General features: G+C 35.3%; 1 protein-coding gene across 1 annotated transcript in view; it reads left to right on the plus strand.

The window, feature by feature from the left end:
* The window catches only part of Wdr44 (WD repeat domain 44), an 89,127-nt gene that overhangs the window by 57,829 nt on the left and 5,983 nt on the right, over window positions 1–25,315 (plus strand). The window contains exons 13-16 of the mRNA XM_077106379.1: window positions 12,697–12,810; window positions 20,638–20,760; window positions 24,649–24,840; window positions 25,037–25,138. Of these exons, the coding sequence (XP_076962494.1) occupies window positions 12,697–12,810; window positions 20,638–20,760; window positions 24,649–24,840; window positions 25,037–25,138 (531 nt within the window). The remainder of the gene's footprint in view (window positions 1–12,696; window positions 12,811–20,637; window positions 20,761–24,648; window positions 24,841–25,036; window positions 25,139–25,315) is intronic.

The following is a 25,315-nucleotide window of genomic DNA, read 5'->3' on the forward strand; positions in this document are numbered from 1 at the left end:
TCTTCACTTGCCAAGGGTGTCCTAGAGTGATCTAGGTTGAGACCTTCTCATGGGTCTGGTATCCTTTGTGTTAATTCTGTTTTTTTGTTCTGTTTTGTTTGTTTTGTTGCTGTAACAATTTATGTCCATGAGTGGGACCTGAGGGCCCACCTCTTGCCATTTCTACTTGGGGCCTGGTTGTTAGGGTTTTTGTCTCTTCTATTCTTTGTATCAAAGTACAGCTGAAGTTTGGGTGTTGTTAATTTGTTTGTGGAATAAGTTGCACTCTCTTGTGGTTGAATTTAGTTCAGCAACAGTCTCTACTCCATGAACTTGTAGTATCCCCATAGGTCCCCAGAACCTCACAGAGTAGGAAGAAACAAACAATAGTAAAAAACAATGCAAGTAATTCACAGCATTAAAATAAATACCTGGGGCTAGGGTTGTGGCTCAGTGGTAGAACCTTTGCCTAGCATGTGTGAGGCACTGGGTTCAATTCTTAGCACCGCATATAAATAAATAAAAATAAAGGTCCATTGACAACTAAAAATAAATTAAAAAAATAAAGGCCGGTCAAAGTGGCACACGCCTGTAATCCCAGCGGCTTGGGAGGTGGAGGCAGGAGGATCGCAAGTTCAAAGCCAGCCTCAGCAAATCAGCGAAGTACTAAGTAACTCAGTAAGACCCTGTCTCTAATAAAATAGGGCTGGGGATGTGACTCAATTGTCGAGTGCCCCTGAGTTCAATCCCAAGTACCCCCAAAAAATAAAAATGAAATAAATACCTGATTCCTACTATGACATCTATAAGGTTAATTACCACAAAACACATAAATGATGGGGTCAGCAGTTACCAACAGCAAAAAAAAAAAATAAGTAACCATAAACTAGATCTTGCACTAAAACAAACAGTAGGCGTTAACTATGTCATCCATAGCAGTAGTAAGTAATTGATGGGTAAAGGAGTTATATAAACCAATTAGTTCTAAAATATCATCAAAATTACAGTTAATTAATGGAAAAGGTTATAAGAAGGGAGAAAGATGTTTATGACTTTAAAAAGTGAACAAAGAATGGAAAAGAGATGTATCACATGGTGATTATAAGAAAGGAGAAGAAAAAATCTGAAAAACAAAGGAGAGAATGAGAGAATTTGGCTATTCTGAAGAAAAGAGAGAGACAAATATGTGTATATATATGGAAGGATATACACACACACACACACACACACACACACATATACATATACATATCTTCATGAACCAATTAACACAGCAAGAATTTAAAAATAAAGAAAAGAAAAATATTCTTAATGAAAAATGAAGGAATCATCTCTACTGATGTGGTCAAGGTAATCAACAAAAATGGATGGTCACTCTCTAGCCCAACTGTCTTTCTTTCCATTTCTTCTTAGGCTATGTACTGAGAGAGAGAAAGGAAGGGCTGGGGATAGTGAACCCCTTCTTTTTGTGTTGTTCTCCAAGCTGCCAGTTGAAGTGTCCTAAGACTGAAGCTGGTTGAAATAAGTCTCAGCTTCCCTTCTCACCAGTATAAGGTAGTATGGAATGGGAAGTACTATCAGTTGGAGTTTTGTCTGCACAGACCAGTTGGATGCAATCTCAGGATGGATTACTGCAGAGTTCTACAAGTGGAGTTCCTTTAGCCGGGGCTTAGGTCTAATCAGGGCTTATGGGCTTTGTTGGGTGGTACCTGCTTTGGAGAAATTAGATCAACACACCCCTAGGGTCTGGTGGTTGCCAGTCTCTGTTGGGAGTCTGATATCAAGAGCCTCCTAAGAATTCTACTTATGGTGCAGTGGAGTCAATCCTCCACACACTCTGCTGCCCATAGCATTCACACTTGCTTCTTCAGATTCCTGACTTGCTTCAGCTGGTCATGTGAGCTACCAGACTCAAAGGAAAAGCAAATTGGGCTCCCCTTCGCTTTTCTGACTTGAATCCGCCTGGGTACATTTTTCTCTGTGTGATGTTTCCTTCCCGTTCTGCTATGTACACCTTAAGTTACATGGCATGCATTTGCTGAGACAACATGGCAGTGTTGGCTATGATCTCCTGGCTCCACATCAGTAGCTGCATTGTGGCTGCCTCAAGATGGCTCTGCCTCAGCTCTCCATGGCCATTTGGGAAATTGGGAAACATAGGGCAGTTTTCAAACACTAGTTCACAGTGCAACCTCTGGATTATCTAAGTTCAGTCTGCTTTTCTGATCTTAGGTTTTTTTCATACCAAATCTGTCCATTGTGTTTCTCTCTGTATTACCTCTCCCCTGGTGAACCAGCTCCCTTAATGGCTTGGCTCTAATGTACTATTTCTTCTTTGTTTAATATGTCCAAATTTCTGAGTCTCTAAGACACTCTGACTGTCCAGTATTGAATTTTAGTGAATTCAATTTTACCCACTTTGCTGAGAAGTTGCTTAAATCCCTAGCCACAGAGCAAGTAGGAATACAGCCTTCTTCTAATCCACCATCTTGAATCCTCTTCTTTCTCTTTCTTGCTATCCATGAGAAGACCTAGAAAATAAAAGGAGTAGAATCCAAAAAAAGAAAACAACAGTTTCTTCCATTAGAGTTGACAAATAAAAAATTTTGATATTTAAAGATTGCCAGATAGTGAATAATATTACTTAAGGTACCAAACTACTAATGTAAACTTAAATTTTTTAAAAATATTTTGTAGTTAGACACAAACCTTTATTTTATTTGTTTGTTTTTATGTGGTGCTGAGGATCGAACCCAGGGACTCACATGTGCTAGGCAAGAGCCTACCGCTGAGCCACAACACCAGCCCATGTAAACTTAAATTTTAAAAAAATCTCCCTCCCTCAGATTCATGTTAGATACTTTTAAAATGATAATAATGAATGCCATTTTATGATTTATCCTCCAGAATAAGGTCTGTCTTAACAGTGCCTCATCTTACCTTTGAACTCACTTCTAATCCCCCAGTGCCTGTGCAGTCTACTTACCATGCTGGATATAAATCTGTATCCTAAACACTTTTTCATGTTTGTTTCACCTTTATTTTATTCTCTGTCTCCTTTCTTAACAGTGCAAACCTGTATTCATCCTTCAAGATTCAGCTCAAATATGTTACTTTCTCTTAGTATTTTACCTAATACAGCATGCAAAATTGTTCCTTATCTGTGTTCTGATAGTACAAATATACTTTTATATTGATATCGCTTATACATCTTCCTTATCTCCCTGGCTAGGCTGGTGGCTAATTTGAGCCACAGAGCTTTACTTCACAGATTTTAATATCCTTGAATCTGATTCCATGGTCACTGTAATAGGACTGCCATCAGTGTTGAATTTCTGCCTGTATGCCTTTATTCCCATTGTTGCCCCTATCTGGGTGCCTTCAATCTCCATTCTTTCAATTCAAACCTTGCCTAATTTTTGTGGCCTATTTCCTCCATAAAGCCTTCACTGAGTAATACAGTGGTAGAAACTCTAACTGCTTTGCTTCAGAGAAATTAGTTTGCCTTTAAAAGTTTAGTTTACCTTTAAGTTTCCAAGCACTGATAATTATTAAAAATGGGGGCTATATGTACCACCCTGTGTTATGCTCATTTTAACAATCCTACCTAGAGATTCTTAACTACTTCCTTCTACTCCTGCCCCCCACAAACCAGAGTAACTAAAATTTTTATTGAATACAAGGCCTTTTAAAATGAGGACTGTCATGTATTTTGACATAAAAATTAGTGGTCCTTCCTGGAATACTGTGATTTTTTTCCGGAATAGTTGAGTAACCTTTATCTGCTATTTCAAGGAAAAGATCATTTTTGCATTCTGTTTGGGGAGAGTTTAAAAAAGGCCTCTATTTCATATGCCATTAGAGTTTGGTATTTGTAATTATCTTTTGACTTAGCTTTAGGTGCAGTGAAGCATAGTGAGTGCAGTGGAGTTTATTTTCCTGATGTATGTGAGATTTTTTTCCCATGTGATATTTTTTTTTGAAATATAAACTCACTCTTTTATTTTCTCATCATTCATATAAAATAGAATATATAAATATACCTTTTATACAGTTGAGCAGACGGTGATATATTCAAGATCACTGAACTATTTACTTTAGTGCCAAACCTAGAATTCTGGCTATTATTCCATTTCTCTTGATTTTGTAAAGTTGCTCAATAAATGTAAGAAAGGAAGAGGTGCATGCTTAGTTCTCTGTATTATGCTATAGGTGTAGCTTAGGCTTTTGACCTCATGGTTTCTAAGAATCCATAATTAAGCCAGATTACAAATATGAATATTTTGTATAAAATTTTATTCCTAACACTACAAGTTTTAAGTATGCTTTTTACCTAGAAATTAATTCTTTGCTTGGGTAAATATATATTTAGTGTGTTTACAATAAAATATCAATATGACTATTGATAGCATTTAACTGCCATTTAAAATATGAGGGAATAGATTGTAGGAATCTGGAACTTGAGTGAAGGAAGTTATCTCTAAGAGAATGAGAGATAATTTCTGTGAAATGTAGGTTTGCAACATTTCATAAAACAATGCCTTGAAGACACACACAGTAGCACATGCCTGTAATCCCAGCATCTTGAGAGGTAGAGGCAGGAGGATATGAGTTCAAACCCAGCCTCAGCAACTTAGCAAGGCCCTAAGCAACTCAGTGAGTCCCTGTCTCTAAATAAAATATTAAAAAGGGCTGGGTATGTGGCTCAGTGGTTAAATGCCCCTGGGTTCAATCACTGGTACCAAAAAAAAAAAAAAAACAATGCCTTGATACTATTGTAATTCTCATTTTACAGCCAGGCACAGTGGCACACACCTGTAATCCCAGTAACTCAGGAGGCTGAGGCAAGAGGCCTTGACAACTTAGCAAGACCTGTCTCAAAATAAAAAAATAAAAATAAAAAAGGTTAATACTCAGTAGTAGACTATATCCCCAATACCATTAATTAAAAACTCTATTTTTCAGATAAAAAAAAACTCTTAAAAAAGCTAAGGATAATAGGAAAGACAGTAGAATGAATTGGACATAACTTTACTAGGTTCATATATGAATACACGACCAGTGAAACTCCATCCACATCATGTACAACCACAAGAATGGGAAAATTATACTCCATGGATATATGATACGTCAAAACACACTCTACTGTCGTGTATATATAAAATAATAATTTTTTTTAGAAAGCTAGGGGTGCAGCTCAGTGGTAGAGCTCTTGCTGACATTTGCAGAGGTCTGGGTTTATTCTCCACTACCACATACAGGAAAAAATAAAAAGAGGAGGAGGCTTGGAAATACTGAGTAACTCACTAATTTCATCAATCCAAAAATATTAATTGAGTACCTACTATGTATTAGCCACTGTTCTAGGAATCAGAGATATCTAACTGAACAAAGGAAGCAAATCTATCAGTTGTTATAAAGCCTACATTCTTTTGAAAGAAGATAAAATAAATTTTGTAACATTACAAGACAATTTTTAAAAACACTTTATCCATGTATGATTGACCCTCAAAAAATCAATACACATTTAATAACACAATTTGATGAGTTCAGAGATAAGTGTACAACAACCATGAAATGTATGCCGTAAACCTACACATTGACTCCAAAAGTTTACCCCTACCCTCTCGTTTACTGTTTTTTTTAATTATAAAAGCACTTAAAACTACTAAAGGTCAACATTCAGTATTTTTTGTTTTTATTAGTGCATTATAGTTATACATAATAGCAGGGTTCATCTGGAAATCATCATATATGCATGAAGTATAATTTGCTCCATTTCAGTTCCCAGTACTTCCTCTTTCCCTCCCCTCCTCCTTCCCTCTGTTCCTCTTCCTCTACTGGTCTTCCTTCTGTTTATTTGTCGTTTTTTAAATTGGTGCTTTATAGATATACATAAAGGTGAAATTCACTGTGTTATATTCATATATGTACATAGCATAATTTGGTCTATTTTATTCCACAGTTCTTCTTTTTCTATCCCTCCTCCCTCCCTGTTTACCTCCTTTCTTTACTGCCCTGATCTCTGTTCTGTTTTCATGGGATTTCTGTTCCCCCCACCCCAACACACACACACACACACACACACACACACACACACACCTTTTTTTCCTTTATTTTACTCTTGCTTCCACATATCAGAGAAAACATTTGACCCTTGACTTTCTGTGTCTGACTTACTTCATTTAGTACCTGTTCTCCATTTCCATCCTTTTAGCAGCAAATGCCATATTTCATTCTTACTTATGAATGAGTAAAACTCTATTGTGTATGAATGCCACATTTTCTTTATCTACTCATCCGTTGTTAGGCACCTGGGCTGTTTCCATAACTTGGTTATTGTGAATTGATGTTATAAACATTGATGTGGTTATATCATTATACTATTCTGATTTTAGATCTTTTGGATAGGTCTGGGGATGTGGCTCAAGTGGTAGCACGCTTGCCTGGCATGCGCGGGGCGCTGGGTTCCATCCTCAGCACCACATAAAAATAAAATAAAGATCTTTTGGATATATACTGAGTATGTGATAGCTGGGTCATGTGTTGATTCCTTTCCTAGTCTCTTGAGGAATCTCTGTACTGCTTTCTAAAGTATAAGTTTTACTAATTTGTAGTCCCACCATCAATGTATGAACATTCAGTAAATTTTTAAATATACAATACAGTATTAACCATAGTCATTATGCTATATAGTAGATCTCTGGGACTTATTCAGTTTGTATAACTGGAACTTTCTACTTTTTGACTAATATGGTCCTGTTTCCTCCTCCCCCAGCCTTTGGCAACCACCATTCTACTCTCTGCTTCTGTGTCATGTAATATTTGTCCTTCTGTATTGAACTTATTTTACTTAGCATAAAGAAAATGGAAGCATTTTCTTTTTTAAGACTGAATAATAATCTATCATATGTATATACAACAGTTTTTAATCTGTTATGGACATTTTGGTTATGTGTATGATCTGGATATTGTAAATAATACTGCAGTAAATATGAGAGTTCAGATATCTCTTTGAGATCCTGGCTTTAATTCCTTTGTATTTATATCAGGAAGTGGGATTACTACTTCAATTGTTCGTTCTGTTTGTAATTTTTTGATGAACTTCCATACTACTCTCCATTGTATCACCAATTTACATTCCCAATAATAGTATATAAGAGTTACCTTGTCTCCATATTCATGCCAACACCTATTTTTTATAATAGAATTCTAACAGATGTTGGGAGAAATATCATTATATAGTTGATAACTGGTGATGTTGAATGCCTTTTCATCTATCTATTGACTATTTGTATACCTTCTTTGGAAAAAGTTCAGTTCCTTTGCCCATTTTTAATTGTTTTCTTTTTCCTTTTTATTTTGTGGTATTGGGGATTGAACCCATGGTTGCTCTACTGCTAAACCACAGTACAGAATTTGCACATATTTTTGTTTGTTTTTTATATTGAGACTAGTTCTCACTGAGTTGCACAGGCTGTCCTCCAACTTGCGAGCCTCTTGCCTCAGTCTCCTGAGTTGCTAGGATCACCAGCATGCACTACATGCCCTGTTTTTAATTTGGTTATTTGATTTGGGTTTTTTTTTTTTTTTTAACTTTCATTTGTAGGAGTTCCTTATATATTTTGGATATTAACCTTTATCAGATATTTGGTTTATAAATATTCCCCCACTCCATAGTTATCTTTTCATTTGAATGGTTGTTAACATTTTGTGCAGAAAACTCATTAGTTTATGTGCATTAGTCATCCCTTATCCATGGGGAATATCATCCAAGGCCCCAGTCGGTGCCTTAAAACCTGAATATTACAAGCATTTTTGTATGTACAAACCTATGATAAAGTTTAATTTACAAATTAGACACAGGCCAGGCACACTGATGCATACTTATAATCCCAGCAACTCAGGAGGCAGAGATAGGAGGATGGCAGGTTCAAGGCCAGCCTCAGCAACTTGATGAGACCCTGTCTCAAAATAAAAAACAAAAAGAGCACTCAGTGGTAAAGCATCCCTGGATTAAATCCCCAGTACAATCAATCAATAAGACACAGTAAGATTAACAAAAATAATAATAATTAAATAGAATAGTTACAATAATACGTTGTAAGAAAGTTTATATAAATGTGGTATTTCTCTCTTGAAAGAGTCAAAATAAACAAATATTTTGAACCACAGTGGACTGCTGCTAAGTGAAACTGCTGAAAGCAAAACTAAGAATAAGGGAAGACTCCTGTAGCTCTGCTATTTTTACTTTTGTTCTGTGTGCTTTTGGTGTCATATCCCAGAGATCATTGCCAAGCTCAATGTCAAGAAGCTCTTTCCTTGTTATTTCTAGACCTTACATTTTAAGTGTTTAATCCATTTTCAGTTGATTTTTGTGAAAGGCATAAAGTAAGGGTCCAAGTTTTTTGCACATGGATATGAAAAGGTAATAAGTTTTATGGAGAAAAAATAAAGCCACTAAAGTAGGGTGGCAAGGGGCAAATAAGGTGGGAAAACAAAGCTTCACCCAGAGGTTGTCATTTGACTAAAACCTGAAAGAGGTGAGGAAATGATCATGTGGCTATCTGAAAAAGAAGACCATTCCAGGTAAAAGAGGCAACAAGCAAGACTGCTATAAAGCAGAAGTTCTGGTGTATTCAGTAAACAGTGGCATGGTTTGGGTAACTGGAGTCAGTGAGCAAGAGGGAGAGAAGCAACACATTAAGTCACAGAGATAAATGTGGTGGGGATTAGAAGATGTAGGCCATTCAAAGGGCTTGGCTTTTGCTCTAAGAAAGGTGAGAGCCAGTAGAGGGTTTTTTAAAATTGAATGACATAATCTGACGTTTTACAATGATCATTCTGGCTTTTATACTGAGAGTAGACTATAAGAGTAAGAAATGTCTTATTCATTTTGGTACCCCAAATAATCAAAACAGTATGTGGTATATAGTAAGTCTAATAAATATCAAAAGCTTTATAATTTTTCTGAACAGTCCAACTTTAGACCACTTAGCAACACTACCATGTGGCAGAATAGTCCAACTTTAAAATGACTTATTTAGATAATCAAGAGACAGGTTGAGCATCCCTAATCTGAAAATCTAAAATCTGAAATATTCTAAAATCCAAAACATTTTTAGCATGAATATTATGCCACAATGGAAAATTCCATGTCATTAAACTGTATTTCATGCACAAAATTATTAAAAATATTGAAGGGCTGGGGGTTGTATCTTAGTGGTAGAGTATATGTTAAGCATGCACAAGGTCCTGGGTTCAATAACCAGCACCACCAAAAATGTCATATATGGGGAGGGTGTGAAAATTACCTTCAGACTATATAATAATAGGGTATATGTGAAACACAAATTGATTTTATGTTCAGATTTGTTTTCCATCCCCAAGATAATCTCATATATATGCAAATGTTCAAAACACTTCTGGTCCCAAGCATTTTTGATAAGGGATATTCAACCTATGCTTAAATATGGATTAGGTACTAGATGATATAAATGGTATTTTTTAGGTGTGATAATGACATGGTAGTTATATTTAAAAGAGGGCATATCAATTGGAGATTTATCAGTAAATGTGTGTGTGTGTGTGTGTGTGTGTGTGTGTGTGTATTTACTGATAAAATAATTAGTGTCTAGGTCTTGATATAAATATTCCACCAAAAATGAATAAAAATAAAAGGATTGATGATACAAGATTGTTGAAATGTTGATAATTGTTAAAGCAGGTGACAGATGCATGTGATTGATTATATTATTATTTGGGGCTTATTCATTCACTGGCATAATGATTATAAGCTTTTTTATATTCATTCACATTTTTTGTATATTGGATATGTTATAATAAAGCTTTACAAAAATTTTTATGATCTCAGTCTCTCCCTCCCTCCTTCATTTGTTGAATATTATATGTATACACATATATAGAAAACCTACAACATTTTACTTTATATTTCTACCTCTAGTAATTTATCATGAGGAAATAATTTGATATGGCCAAAGATATAAGTAAAAATATATTCATCTTGGTGTTCTCATAAAAGCTAACATTTGAAAAAGCTAAATTTCTCAGCATTGAAAAATAAACTATAATATAATCCATACAGTAAAATACTATGCAGCCCCTAAATGTTTTCAAAGTCTGTGTAATGACATTAAAAATATACACAATAAAATAAAGTGGAAAATTATATACAATATTACCCTAATTTTGATTAAAAACAATAAGATGTAAGGAAATATAATGAATTCTTAATAGTATTATCTTTAGGTAATAGGATTTTAGGTCATTTTTATTTGGTCTGTTTCTTAAAATTTCCTTAATAAATTTATCTACTTGTATTAAGACAGACAAACAGATGATATTTTTATTTAAAGTCTCAACTTTAAACTTTTTGACCCAGTATTACTTCTTGTATAAGGATAAAGAAATAGTCAAATTAGGATAAACATTCATGTTCCAGGACATTCATGAATTGCTGTTGGTATTAGCAAAAGAATTGGAAATGTCTAGGTGACCAGAAAATGGTGAATGATTAAATTATGGTGCATTCATGTTGTATGGCCTTTAAGTGTTTCCAAAGTGTGAAATGAAGAAAATTCTCATGGCACAAAAAAAGAAAGATTAAATTGTGTATACAATATGATTTCAGTTATAGTTTTAAAAGATGAAAGATTGAAGATCGTCAATATGTAAGAAGATTGTGGGTGATGTTGGTTTTAGCTTTTCTACTTTCTAGATTTTGTAAACTGTCTATACTGATCATGTACTATTTCATAATAAAAAATCTTTTTAAAATATCTTGAAAAAAGGTAGAATGCAGTGGAAAGAAAATGGGTATTTGAAGAGAAAGAAAGAGGCCTGGAATCACTGCTAGGGAAAATATGCTAAGAAGTTAATGAAAAGTAAATGATAGTTAAACAAGAAGTGGACTCTTTGTAATAGGGCAAGACTATTTAGTTTTATGTCTTGACAGCAGTCACTAATCTGGCAGCAAAGTTAGAGGTAAAGTTTTAGTTATCTAGGATTAGGAGAGCTTGGTAAAAGGTCCCAAAGTCCGTGTTACTGGTCTACTTCCATAGTTGATCTGAAAATGTTTTTGATACATGGTAAAGTTCTCTAGGGGGTTGGGTGTATAGCTCAGTAGTAGAGCACTTGCCTAGCATGCATGAAGCCCTGGGTTTGAACCCCTGCACCACAAACAAGCAAACAACTAGACAAAGAATAGTGGTAATTTTTGTCTATCCCATGGCCCCTGTCCTAATTCAAACCTCATTATTCTTAAACTTATTGATTGTTCTTCTTGCTCCAATGGTTCTCTCCAAACTGTCTTTGTCATTGTCCAGAGTTCTCTTTCTAAAGCACCAGTCAAATCATTTTATTTATTCCTTTTCAAAACCCTGTGTTGGCTCTCTGTTGTCTTAGAATGTCCAAACTTTTAAGCCACAAATTCAAGACCCTTTATGATGTGGTCTCAAAGTAGCTTTCTACCTTAATTCCTTACTGTATCTCAATGAACTTTTTCTATCCTCATTCTGCCCACAATTCTATAAATATGCAAGGCTTAACTAGCACTCCATGGTTTTGTTCATACTACATCCTCTAGAACAGCTGAAGGACAAATCTGGAATTAAAATTAGATGACTTATATTCCTGCTTTGCTTCTGCTGTTCACAGCTGGCTGTGTGATGTTTAATATGTTATTTTAACCTCTTTGAACCTCAGTTTCTTTCCTAATTTTTTCATCTTCACTGTATTAATATCTACCTCAGGGAGTTGCTAGGACTCATTCAGATAACAAATACAAAAAGCATGTTATAAGTAAATGCATGGCACACATGTATGGCATTTTCTACCTGGCTCTGTCAGGATGCTTTTGACTTCAGATAACTTAAACCAACAGAAAAGAGCTTAAACATTGAGGAAGCAAGACCATAGGTAAGGCTATTCCTGGGTTGGTTAATTCAGCAACTCAATAGTGTCATCAGGGACACGGGATCCTACCATCTTCCTGCTTTTTACTCTGTTGTTTTGTTCTCTTCACTTTTTTCCCACATGGTCCCAAGATGGCCACTATAGTCTTAGGTGTTGCATGCACACAACAATATTCAGAGACAGGAAAGGGGAAGGTCCCTTAAGTATGCTCCTTTTTAAGAGTGAGAAAATCCCTCTAGATAAGACTCCCTTTATTCTTACCATCATTGTAATCTTCTCCTTATGTCTAATTGATAAAACATCTAAACCAGCCATCACTGGGACAGCTCATCTTAATTAACTTAAACCAATCATGACCCATTGCCTGGTGCTGGCCCCTATCTTTCCTGAAGAAACAGATTCTCAGAAAAGGACAAATTAGGGACTTTGTTAGGGAGGGAGAAGATTGTGATAGCAGGGTATATATAGAGATTAGATAGATAGATAGATAGATAGATGTAGATAGATAGATGTAGATAGATAGATCTAGAGATAGATGTATCTAGAATGATCTATCTTCTATCTAAAGGAAAGATCCTAGTTTATTAGGTAGGGCAAGGAGATGAAAAGAAGAGGCCATAAGTAGTAGATCAGTATAAAATGGAGTTTGATTTTGGTGGCTTATGATTTTATTTTAGGTACCTTACCAACTGATGACAAAACAGGTGGGGTGGGGAGAGTAAGAAGCTTTGGTTTTGCAAGTTCTAAGCCTCTGTTTTAAAGTTTCTCTTTATATTTAAATAGGTATGCAGTGGAACTGAAGAAGACCCTGATGACAAAAACGCACCTTTTCGCCAACGGCCATTCTGCAAATACAAAGGACACACTGCTGATCTCCTCGATCTTTCATGGTCTAAAGTAAGAAATTGTTATTTTAATTGTATATTAATTCTATATAACTGAATTTAAGATTAAAACAGTTTTATTTGTATCATTATCACACTGTCAAGTGTTTGGATGTTCATATATCCTTTGTGAGAATTGTACCTACAAGTTAAGTTTAAAAGAAGAGAGCTTTTGAGCCAATTTCTTTCTTTCTTTTTTAATATATGACAGCAGAATGCATTGCAATTCATATTACATATATAGAGCACAATTCTTCATATCTCTTGTTGTATATAAAGGCATGAGCCAATTTCTTAAAGAGTTGTCATTAAAGGCTAGGAAGGGTGGGAGGGTAGGGAGATGAGGGAGGGTCAAATAACAGGTACCAAAATACAAATACTGGTGTTCCATAGCACAGTTACCTTTGCTTTTATTATAAGCAGTAACTTTGCAAAATAAGTTTTCTCCACAAAATGAATATGATTTTGACTACTAAGTTGAAGTCCATAATATCTAATCAAAACTGTTTTGGGGTTAATTGGCTAACATTCATGAAATTATTATTTTTTGTTTGACAGTTTGTGATATTTTTCCTTATAGGAAAATTATTTCCAAAGTAAAGAGGCTCTTTTGCCACAAAATATCTTAAAAGTCTTGTGAAAATTTAAAAGAGATGTTTTAAATTTTATATAAGGTATTTGAAGTATGAAAACTTAGAATTTTTACATGATCTCTTATGCTTTCTTATATTAAAATTTGTCAGTAATCAGAATCTACAATATGTTAAAAATTTGGGGAAGAAAATAATATTTAAAAGCCTTGACTTAAGGAAAATGAACTGAGTTAACCAACTAATATCAGGCATACCAGTGGGGCCCATATATTTTAACTATGTCAGGAGAACTTCATGTGGCACAAAGATTCCAGTGGTATATATTGGCAAGTCAGGCTTTTTCTGAGCTCCAGTTTTGTTCTTGCCACACCTGTTTAGATGTTCTGGGTACTTTTCTTTAATCATGTGTTCTTTACCCACATCTCTCTCAACCTCTCAAAACAAGCTTAAGTCACACCTGGTAGTTGATTTTTAAACTAAGTCCTAATTGTCTCTTTGCACTTCTTTCCTACCCTGAGTTGTCAGAAGACGGAAATCTGAGGTATCTTTAATCTGGTAATCATATTCATCTGTAATAAGTACAAATCAAATATTTAGAATCTTTGCTTTCATCTTGCTTTTTTTTTAAAGGCAAACCATATTTTTTTCTGAAATGTGATACTAACGGAAAGAAATTTTAAATTTTTTAAAAAGTATTTGTGGGATACAATGTGATAATTCAATATATGTATAATAATATGTAATGATCAAATGAGGGTAATTTTAGCATTTCCATCTCCTTAAATATTTTTAATATTTTTACTTGTAGATGGACACAATACCTTTATTTTATTTATTTATTTATTTAATGTGGTGCTGAGGATCAAACCCAGTGCCTCACACATGCTAGGCAAGTGCTCTACCACTGAGCTACAACTCCAGCCCCTCAATCTCCTTAAACATTTATCATTTTTTTCATGTCAGGTGCTTCTGAACTCTTCTGTAGTTCCTTATAAAGCATGTAATAAATTGTTAAAAATTATAGACACCCTATACTGTTCTATGGAACACCAGTATTTGTATTTTGATACCTGTTACTTGACCCTCCTTCATCCCCCTACCCTCCCCCCCTTCCTAGCCTTTAATGACAACTCTTTAAGAAATTGGTTCATGGGCTGGGGGTGTGGCTCAAGCGGTAGCATGCTCGCCTGGCATGCATGCAGCCTGGGTTCGATCCTGAGCACCACATACAATAAAGATGTTGTGTCCACCGAAAACTAAAAATAAATAAATAAATAAATAAATGTTAAAATTCTCTCTCTCTCTCCTCCCTCCCCCCCCTCTCTCTCTCTTTAAAAAAAAGAAAAGAAAAGAAATTGGCTCATGCCTTTATATACAACCAGAGATATGAAGAATTGTGCTCTATATGTGTAATATGAATTGTAATGCATTCTGCTGTCATATATTTTTTAAAAAAGAAAGAAATTGGCTCATGCAATGTGGTGAAAGGCAAGTTTGAAATTTATAGGACAGCCCTGTAGGATGGAAGGAAACAGCAGAAGTTTATGCTGCAGGCTTAAAGCAAAATTTTTTATCCTCTGGGAAACCTCAGTTTTTCTTCTCAGGGTCTTCAGCTGATTAGTTGAGGCTCACCCATATGCTCAAGGATTATTTCCTTAAAGTGCACTGATTGTACATGTTAACTAAGTTTACAGAATGTCTTCACAACCACTAGAGAGGTGCTTGATTATACAGCTGGGTACTATACCCTACATAGAATGACACATAAAATTAACCATTATAGAGGCTGGGGGTGTAGTTCAGTGGCAGAACACTTGCCTATCACTGTGAGGCACTGGGTTCGTTCCTCACCACCACCTAAAAATAAATAAATAAAATGAAGCTATTGTATCCATCTACAACAAAATATTTTTAAAGAATTAACCATCATAGCTATCTTTTGATCAAAATTAGTACCTTTTCTTTAAATTCATTCTCCTTAGCCTTTCTCTGGAACTTGATCATTTGATACAATTAATCTTTTTTTTAAATACTCTTCTTGGTTATGGAAACTTATACTTTCTTGATATCCTCCATGTCTTGTTGACCATTCCCCTTTTTTCCTTCACGGAAGAAATAGTAAAAAGAACATTACTTAAAACCTATGCATACACACCTATATAAAGGTCAGTACTTTCCACTCACTCAAAACATATCTGTTTATCAATCTACCATCTAATTAAGCATATGAACTCTGGAGCTAGACTACTGGGGTTTATAACCTACCTAGTCTAACCCTTATAGTTTTGTAACCTTGGACAAGTTCCTTAAGGAACTTGAGGCTCAGCATGCCTCATTTGCAAAATAAGCAAAATAAAAGTAGCTTCCTCAAAGAGTTATAGGGGAAAATTAATTGACCTCGGAAATACAAATCAAATGGCTCAACTAATATTATTTGTTAAGGTGTCACGTAGCAGTTTAAGCATTGAGGACACAAGCAAAATGTAAATACTTATGCTCTCTATTTGTACTCTCAAATCGTATGATGTCATTGATGTTTCCTTATCAATAATTTTTCTAAAACTGAAATTTGTGCCTGTTAACTAGCATGCCTAAAGCCATATATCCAAGGAGTAAAGAAAGGAGTTAGGGTTCAACTCTCATGGCTTTGAAGTATTCCACTCTAACCCATTCCTGTGTAATAACAGCTAATCACCACATGGAAACAAAATTACAAAAATAACAAAATGTTCTGTACATCACAAGACTTAAGAAATCAAAATTTTTATACACTTTCTTCCCTGTTGTTCTTTCCAAACCCCTGGAGGCAGCAGACATATGATTTAGTATCTATCTCGCTGTCTACTTATTTCTAGTGAAAAATATGCATTTTTAAGGACTGGTGCCAGTTTATGAACTGGCCTTTCCTGGTCTTTTTTTTTTTTTTTTTTTTTTTTGCTACTAGGGATTTAATTCAGTGGCACTTAACCACTAAACCATATCCCCAGCTCCCCCTTTTTATAATTTTAGGGAAGGATCTTGCTAAGTTGCTGAGGCTGGCTTTGAACTTTAGATCCTTCTGCTTCAGCCTCCCAAGCCATTGGGATTATAGGCGTGTAATAATGCGCCCGACTCTTTCTGATCCTTTTTTTAATATTTATTTTTAGTTGTAGTTGGACACAATACCTTTATTTCACTTGTTTATTTTTGTAGGTGGTGCTGAGGATCCAACCCAGGGTCTTGCACGCACGAGGCAAGCACTCTACCGCTGAGCCACAACCCCAGCCCCTCTTGCTGGTCCTTGATAGTACAAATACCACTCTGTGAAGAGATAAATACAAAAACCAAGATGAAGCCATTTAGAAATGTTAATGGGAGTTTTTTAGAGTAATTTTATGATTGTTGACTCTAATCTTAAAAATTGGGCTTTTAGCCAGAAGCAGTGATGCACACCTGTAATCCCAGCAGCTCAGAAGGCTGATTCAGGAGGATTAAAAGTTCAAAGCCAGTCTCAACAATTTAATGAGGCCTTAAGCAAATTAGCAAGACCCTGTCTCAAAAAATTTTAAAAATGGTTGGGGATGTGGCTTAGTGGTTGGGCACCCCTGGGTTCAATCCCACTTATATAATAAAAATTGGTTTGTGTTTTATATTTCTTTTATTTTCTTTTTATTCTTCTAGTAGTTGTTTTCTGTATTTTTAGTAGTTCTGGCCTGTGATTCACTGGAAATTAAAAACAAAAGCAGTCCTTTACCACAAATATTTTGAGAAGCATTGGTCCAGATAGGTTATTTGAATGGGATTTCATCCCATATCAGAATGGTCACTAAGACAAGGAAAAGATGGGGAGAAAACATCAGTTTCTGATCACTTTATTGGGGTAGTGGAAAAATTAATAATCATTTGAGACCAGATGCAGTGTTGCACACCTGCAATCCCAGGGACTGAGGAGGCTGAGGCAAGAGAATTATAAGCTTGAGGTCAGCATGGGCAACTTAGAAAGACTATCTCAAAATAAAAAATAAATAGGACTGGGGATGAGACTCAGTGGTACAGTATCCCTGGCTCAGTCCCTAGTACTGCAAAATCATTATCATCACAATCATCATCATCATCATCATCAAATGTTCCAGGTTTTTCCTGTGTGTAAGCAGGTACCAAAGATGCAGCTGGATCCCAGGATTAAAAATCAGTGAGGAGAAGAGGGAAAAAGTAGGGCTGATCATTAAAAGGACATGTGTAAATTCTATTGTGTCTATTGTTATGGCCAAAATTGGCTTGGGTTTGTTGATGTCCCTGCTGTATCTACTTTTAAATATTTTGAAATATTTTAAGAGTTAATAACTCTTAAAACTCATAAGCAGTTTTCCATCTTTAGAAATGCAGGCTTTGAGGACTTAACCATTTTAGTTAGTAGGAAGAAGTTCAAAAGCTCTATTGTGCAACATGGTGACTATAGTGACTATCCATGTGTTACATTCTTGAAACATGCTAAGAGAGTAGATTTTACATGTTCTCACCACAAAAAATAAGTATACAGATAATGTGTGTGTTAATTAACTTGATGCAGCCATTTCACAATGGATACATATCATGCAATGTTTATGTGTCAATTAAAATCAAATAATAAATTGTAAAAGTTGGGGATGAATGGTCTCCAAGGGCTTATCATAACCCTAACTCCCCAACCCCAGAGGAAAAGAACAAAATTTCTTCTGTTCTAACTGCACACATATAGTGCCTTTCTTTTTCTTCTCCACTAACCAAAAAATGTATTCATTCTTTTTAAAAAAAATTTTTGTAGTTGTAGATGGACAGCATGCCTTTATTTTTGTTTATTAAGGATCAAACACAATGCCTCGCATGTGCTAGGCAAGTGCTCTGACACTGAGCTACAGCCCCAGCCCCAAAATATATTCTCTCTTTAATCCCATCTCCTTTGTAAGGCATTTCCTGACAACAAAGATAAATGTTGATCTGTTTCACTGAATTTTTATAACACGTATCTTGTGCTTTTTTTCATGAACTTTCTTTTTTTTTTAATTTTTTTAGTTGTCAATGGGCCTTTATTTTATTTATTTATATGCAGTGCTAGCACTCTGCCTCTTAGCCACAACCCCAGCCCCATGAACTTTCTTTTTACTTAAATCTTACCTATGTACATTTCTGGGTCTTGTTTGCAACAAGATTCTAAGTCCCTCAAGGTTAGAGGCCTGATCTTCTTTCACTGTTGTTCCTCTTTAATGTCTTTAACAATCACTATTTATGATGGGTTTTCTATTTGTTGAAGACTTATTTTATGCCAGGTAATAAGAATTACCTTATTAATTGTTAGAATAACAACCCCCACATGGTGGACAGTCTTTCATTTTATAGATGAGGGGACTGGGCTCTATGATGCACCGAAGATCACAAAACTAGCTATGGGTAGAACTTGATTTACATCTAATTTCTTTAACTCCCAGGATCAATGCTTAGTTTAAGAAATTTATCTAATTTTATTTATTCAATAATTATTTATTAAGTAGAAACTTCTTGACATATAGAACAAATCATAACATGTCTTCTTTACAGAATATTTTAGGAATGTCTTCATATCTATTTCATATGCTTATACTACCTCTTTTAGTTACACTACCTCTTCCAGCTTAAAGCAAGAACTAAATGAAGACAATTTTTATTTGGAATGTTTTATTTTGGGTTTTTGCTGGGGATTAAACCCAGGGCCTAGCACATGCAAAGCACATGCTCTACTACTAAACCACATACCCTTGGCCCTGAATAAAGCCAGTTTTAATGAGCAGTGTGCCATCGGTTTAGTTTTTATATAGTTGTTATTAGTCAATAGAAAATAATAATGAAAACTACATATACTTGTTTAAGCTTTTCTGGAACTGAGTGGATCTGCAAAGTAAAAATAATGGTTATTAGATGTTTCAAAGAATATTGTAGGTCTTCCAAATTCTGTTTGTTTGTGGTACTAGGGATTGAACCCAGAGCCTCATGCATGCTAATCAAGTGATTTATCACTGAGTTACATGCCCTGCCCCCAAATTCTGGTTTTTTAATTGTAAAGTATGCCATCTATCTAAAAATGGTTTTGCTACATAAATGTATACTTTTTGAAATAGTCAAAAATAACATTTATTTATATCTCTGTATAACTACATATTCAAATCCATCTTTGCAATTAATGTTTTTTACAGTCAAAAGAGTAAAGATTAGTAATTAGTATTAGCAAATGACAAAGTTATCATAGTACTTTCCATAACATGTCTTCTACTTAAGCACTCTGTGAAACAGTGTAGTGGTTAGAATCTGGACCTTAAGCCAGATCACCTGAGCGCAAATCTTAGCTATGCCACTGATGAGCTATATCTCTTAGCCAAATTGTTTACCCTCTCTGTTCTCATTTGTCTAAAAGGATGATTTCTACCTCGGAGTTGCTATATAGTACTAAGAATAATAAAGACAAATTATACATATTCAAAAATATTATTATTGCTTTGATTTGTTTAGAACCTTTAAGCATACCAGAGAATAATAGGGTCTCATTTGAGTTTCCTTATTCAGTATCCCTTAAATTTCTTACCCTTAAATAGATTGTTTAGAAGTTAATGAATTTCTACCAGCTAGATCATTTTGACAGATAGATGTTTTGTTCTTTCATGATGGAGCCATCACAGTGCCTCATCATTTATACTACCTCTTCAAGCTTTGAAAGTTCTATGATCTATTATGAAAGATTTGACAATTTGTATTCTCTATTTTTCTTGCCTAGAGTGTGACAGGTGCACAATAACTTTTCATTTCCATGCTGCATTATAAAGTAATTTTTGAAGACTTTAAATGACAATTAGGATCCATGTGAGTTAAAATTCACCAATATTATCAATGTGAAAAATAACTGAACTGAAATGACAACCAAGTGAGTAGATGCCTTGTATTTATAGTTAAGTAAGTTTCCGTGTGTACAGGTTATACCAGCTAAGGTACACCTTAGTCTTCTGCTGATGCCTGGAAGATTTCTTTGGACATAGATTGTAAGATTCATACAAATTTCAGAAAAGGTAATATGAATTGATGAAATCTGATATTTAAGTGATTGAGAAAAATGAGATCTTTCCAGTGAATTGGATAATCTTTTGTTCTTTCTGGTGCTGCATACAATAGCAGCACTATGGAGGTACATAAAACTGAAAGTTCACTTTTGTTGTACAAGTAGGTTTTTTTAAATATGGTCATAATCAATATCATTTTCTTCATAGAACTACTTTCTGCTGTCTTCTTCAATGGATAAAACAGTCAGATTATGGCACATTTCTAGAAGAGAATGCCTTTGCTGTTTTCAACATATTGATTTTGTCACTGCCATAGCTTTCCATCCAAGAGTAAGTAATTGTTTGTATACTGTGTGTCATGCTAAAAGGAAGATGAGGGAATTTGGTTTCTTTGGAGGGCAGTTGGGCTACAGAAAAAATATTAATAGCTGTATAAATTGAATCAGTTTAAATTAGTGTTCCATTTTGCTTTAAAAATGGGAAGGGAAATAAATACTCTGTTACTCTGTATCAGAAGTGGGAATATTTTATTCTTAATGTAATAGTAAATAAGCATTCCAAATATTTTATTAGATATGTAGGGTATAAATAAAGTATCCCATTAAAGATGAGAGCTGTTACAGATGGAAGGAGAGATCAACAAATTTATAAAATGAGAAAGGGAAGTGTATACAGAAGAATTGTAGGAGGATTAGAGAGGAAAAAGAGAAAGTGGAAAAGACTAAAAGAAGCAAAGACCAAAATTCATTATAAGATATACAAAATTCTGCCAGGCGTGCTGGCAGACACCTATAATCCCAGAAGCTCAAGAGGCTGAGGCAGGAGGATTACAAGTTCAAAGCCAGCCTTAGCAACTTAGCAAAACCCTGTCTCAAAATATAAAAAGGGCTGAGGATGTGGCTCAGTGATTGAGCACCCCTTGATTCAATCCCTCGTACCCCCCACACAAAAAATACACACATACACACATATAACACACACACACACAAAAAAAAAATTCCTATTTAATATCTGGAAACTTTGTTAATCCTTTATTGTCGTTATTTATTGTTTTGACAGTGTCTTGCTTTGTTGCCCAGGCTGACCTCAAACTCTTGGGCTCAATGATCCTCCTGCTTTAGCCTCCCAAGTAGCTTGAACCACAGGCATTTGCCACCTTACCAGATATATGTTGTTAATCTTGATATCCCTTCTTACTCATTTTCAATATAGAAATTTTTTAAATATCTTTCCCCGGGCTGGGGATGTGGCTCAAGCGGTAGCGCGCTCGCCTAGCATGCGTGCGGCCTGGGTTCAATCCTCAGCACCACATACAAAGATGTTATGTCCGCCGAAAACTAAGAAATAAATATTAAAAATTCTCTCCCCCCCCTCTCTAAAATAAATAAATAAATAAATGAATAAATATCTTTCCCCTTTAAAGAAAGTACTTCATATTATTTCAACCAAAGGAGAAAAATCTACTTTAATGGAATTATTGTCTATTGTATGCCCTTGAAGGACAGAGACACCAAATGCTTAACGCTAGATTGGTTTTAAGTCTTTTTGCAACTGTAAGTACAAGGGAGATCACATGCTGGTATCAGTTCTATTGCCTAGACCTATAATAATTGGAGTCACCCTATGCTGAGTTAACTTGCCCTCCCCTGTGTTGACATATGGTTACATTACCAGTCATGTCCCTATCCCAATTTGTTTAACAATCAGTGTCTTTTTATTTTTGTACTGGAGATTGAACCCAGGAGCACTTTACCACCAAGCCACATCCCCAGCCCTTTTTATGTTTTATTTTGAGACAGGGTCTCACTAAGTTCCTGACGGTGGCCTTGAACTTGAGGTCTTCCTGCCTTAGTTTCTCCAATTACTAGAATTACAACTGTGTGCTGTCATACCCAGCAAGCATTATCTTTCTTTTTTTTAATTTTTTTTAGTTGTACATGGACATAATATCTTTATTATTTATTTTTATGTGGTGCTGAAGATCGAACCCAGTGCCTCACACATGCAAGGCAGGCGCTCTACCACTGAGCTATAGCCCCAGCCCCACCATTGTCTTTTGAATGTAGCATTTCAGTCATATTCCCATTTCTTTCTCTTTTCACCCAAATTAGGAGAAAAGACTGTCTTTTTTCCCCTCAGTATACTTTCTGCCTTTCCTAGGCAGGTTTACGACATAGGTAGTAATAATTTTGAACCCTTAGAAGAACTTGGTCATAAACTTACAAAAATTAAAAATGTCTGATCTATGTTAATACCTTATCAGTTTTGACTATCAAGTTGTTAGAGGCTTCTTTCTGAATAACATTGGTCCCCTAAAGATGCAGAAGGATAGATTTAACCTTTGTCTCTTTTTTAGCTATCAGGGTAGAAAGATACCTTACATTGTGATAGTACTGGGTAGCTTTTTATTATTAAGGCCTCTGACAGTCAGTAATTTCTGTATATTTTTATTTTTGAAACAAAAAACGTCTACTGATCTGGAGGGGTTTTGAGAGGAGATGGGGAAGAATGCAGTGGTGTAGACATTTTCTTAGACAATATGACTTGGAATATGACTGGAAGGAAGGTAGCAGAATTGTAAACAGCAAATTGGAGACACACACACACACGTACATAAGTAAAATTTTGAATTAGAATGCCAAAATAAAGGGGCTGGGGATATATCTCAATTGGTAGAGTGCTTGCCTCGCATGCATAAGGCCCTGAGTTCAATCCCCAGTACCACACACACACACACACACACAAAAAAGAATGCCAAGATGAAGTTATTTTGTTTGTTTTTTGGTTTGTTTTTGTAGTACTAGGGATTGAACCCATGGCTTCATGCATGCTAGGCAAGTGCTATACCACTGAGCTACATCTTCAATCCCCAAGATGAAGTATTTTTACTTGTTCAGCTCTTCTAGTATACAATGAGTAGGGCTGATTAAACCATAGTCATAAAAATGCCCATTATTTGTTGATTGTCCTTGACAGGCATCATAAGTAGGTAAGAAAAATAATCTTAAACAGAGAAGAGAATTGCCTCCTTGTTTTGGTGCCCCAATTATTTAATCTTTAATTCTTATATTGCCCAAGATTAGACCAGCTTGTTGGTAGGACTGATTTAGTTTACTGCAGGATTTCTTAACCTTGATACTATTGACATTCTTTTTGTAAATATTTTTTAATTGTAGGTGGACACAATACCTTTATTTTATTTATTTATATGTGGTGCTAAGGATCAAACCCAAGGCCTCACATGTGCTAGACAAGCACTCTACTGCTGAGTCACAACCCCAGCCTGACATTCTTTGTTATAGGGGGAGAGAAGCCTCTCCTGTGAATTGTAAGATGTTTAACAGCATTCCTAGCCTCTGCCAACTAGTTGTTGGTAGTATCCCAACCCACAGCAGGCTGTGACAACCCAAAATGACTTCAGACAGTGATAGATATCTACTGTAGGGTCAGATTGCCCCAGACTAAGAACTCCTGATCTGAGATTGAATCATGAAGTAATTCTCTGCTGACAAGGTATTAGAGTTCCCAAAAAAGACTGGTTCTGTAAGCTACTGACCCATGTTACCCTTTTATCCCTGTGTTATGTGTATCTCAGGGAGAGTATGGTTTAGGATAGTGTTTCCCAAAACATGGTCCTTGAAGGTATTAGCCCTGTTAGATGTTCCTTCTTGACTCCCCCATCTGCCCCCAAAAAAGTGTGTGGTGAGATAAGTTGGAAAACACTAGCTGCTTTACCCTCTTTTTAGAGATTCAAATCATGGATTAGTTGAGAATACTGTTTAACATTTTGCAATCCAGAATTTCTCTGAATTATTTAATCACAGAATTTTTTCCATGCAATACATACTCAAACACATTTTCTATTAATATACGTACTTTAAGAAAAGCAGTTCAAGGATAGGATAAAATTATTAGAATGTTATTTCTCCAAAATGAATACTGAGGTTTCTAATTTTTATTGTGTTTGATGCATAAACTAATGCTAGCTTAAAGAATAGTGCTTTGGGACTGGAGGTGTGGCTCAAGGATAGAAAGCTTACCTGGCATGTTTGAGGCCCTGGGTTTCATCCCTAACATCCAAAACAAAAGATGAAGAAGAATACTTCTACAATGAGATCTACATTTTAAAACGTTATTTATAATAGACTTAATGTTTTGGTTTGCCAAGTTTTTCTTCATGTGGTAGAATAAAAAGCTTTTCTTTTGCCACCTTTTTAGGATGACAGGTATTTTTTAAGTGGGTCACTGGATGGAAAGCTTCGCCTTTGGAACATACCCGACAAAAAAGTGGCTTTGTGGAATGAAGTAGATGGTCAAACAAAATTGATCACAGCTGCAAATTTCTGTCAGAATGGCAAATATGCAGTAATTGGGACATATGATGGGAGATGTATTTTCTATGATACAGAGGTAAATGATTATTTTGTGAGAGTAATGTAATTGAATACTTAATAAAACGCTTTTGTGGTTTGGGGCAAGTCATTAATCCCCTGCCTTACTTGTAAAGTAGGACAAATAAAAAAAATATATCTGTCTAAGAATTGGATCAAGTGATCTTTGAAGTTTGTTCTAATTCTGATATTTTTAATTTATGCTTTCTTTTTAGCACCTGAAATACCATACACAAATACATGTCCGATCTACTAGAGGGCGCAACAAGGTTGGAAGGAAAATTACTGGAATTGAGCCTTTACCTGGAGAAAATAAGGTACTGTTCTATTCAAAACCAGCTTTCTTCACACTTCACATAGATTTGAAGTTAGTTTTAATATCTGGACAAAAAATGTATTCCCTTTCTGATGAAAACTCCTATTTCTAGCTTTGAGGTCTGTTTGTTTTATATGTGTTTAATGCCCCTTTTTTGGCTTTGATGAAAATAGCTTAA

This window comes from Callospermophilus lateralis, chromosome X, assembly GCF_048772815.1.
Source record: "Callospermophilus lateralis isolate mCalLat2 chromosome X, mCalLat2.hap1, whole genome shotgun sequence".
NCBI classification, from domain to species: domain Eukaryota; kingdom Metazoa; phylum Chordata; class Mammalia; order Rodentia; family Sciuridae; genus Callospermophilus; species Callospermophilus lateralis.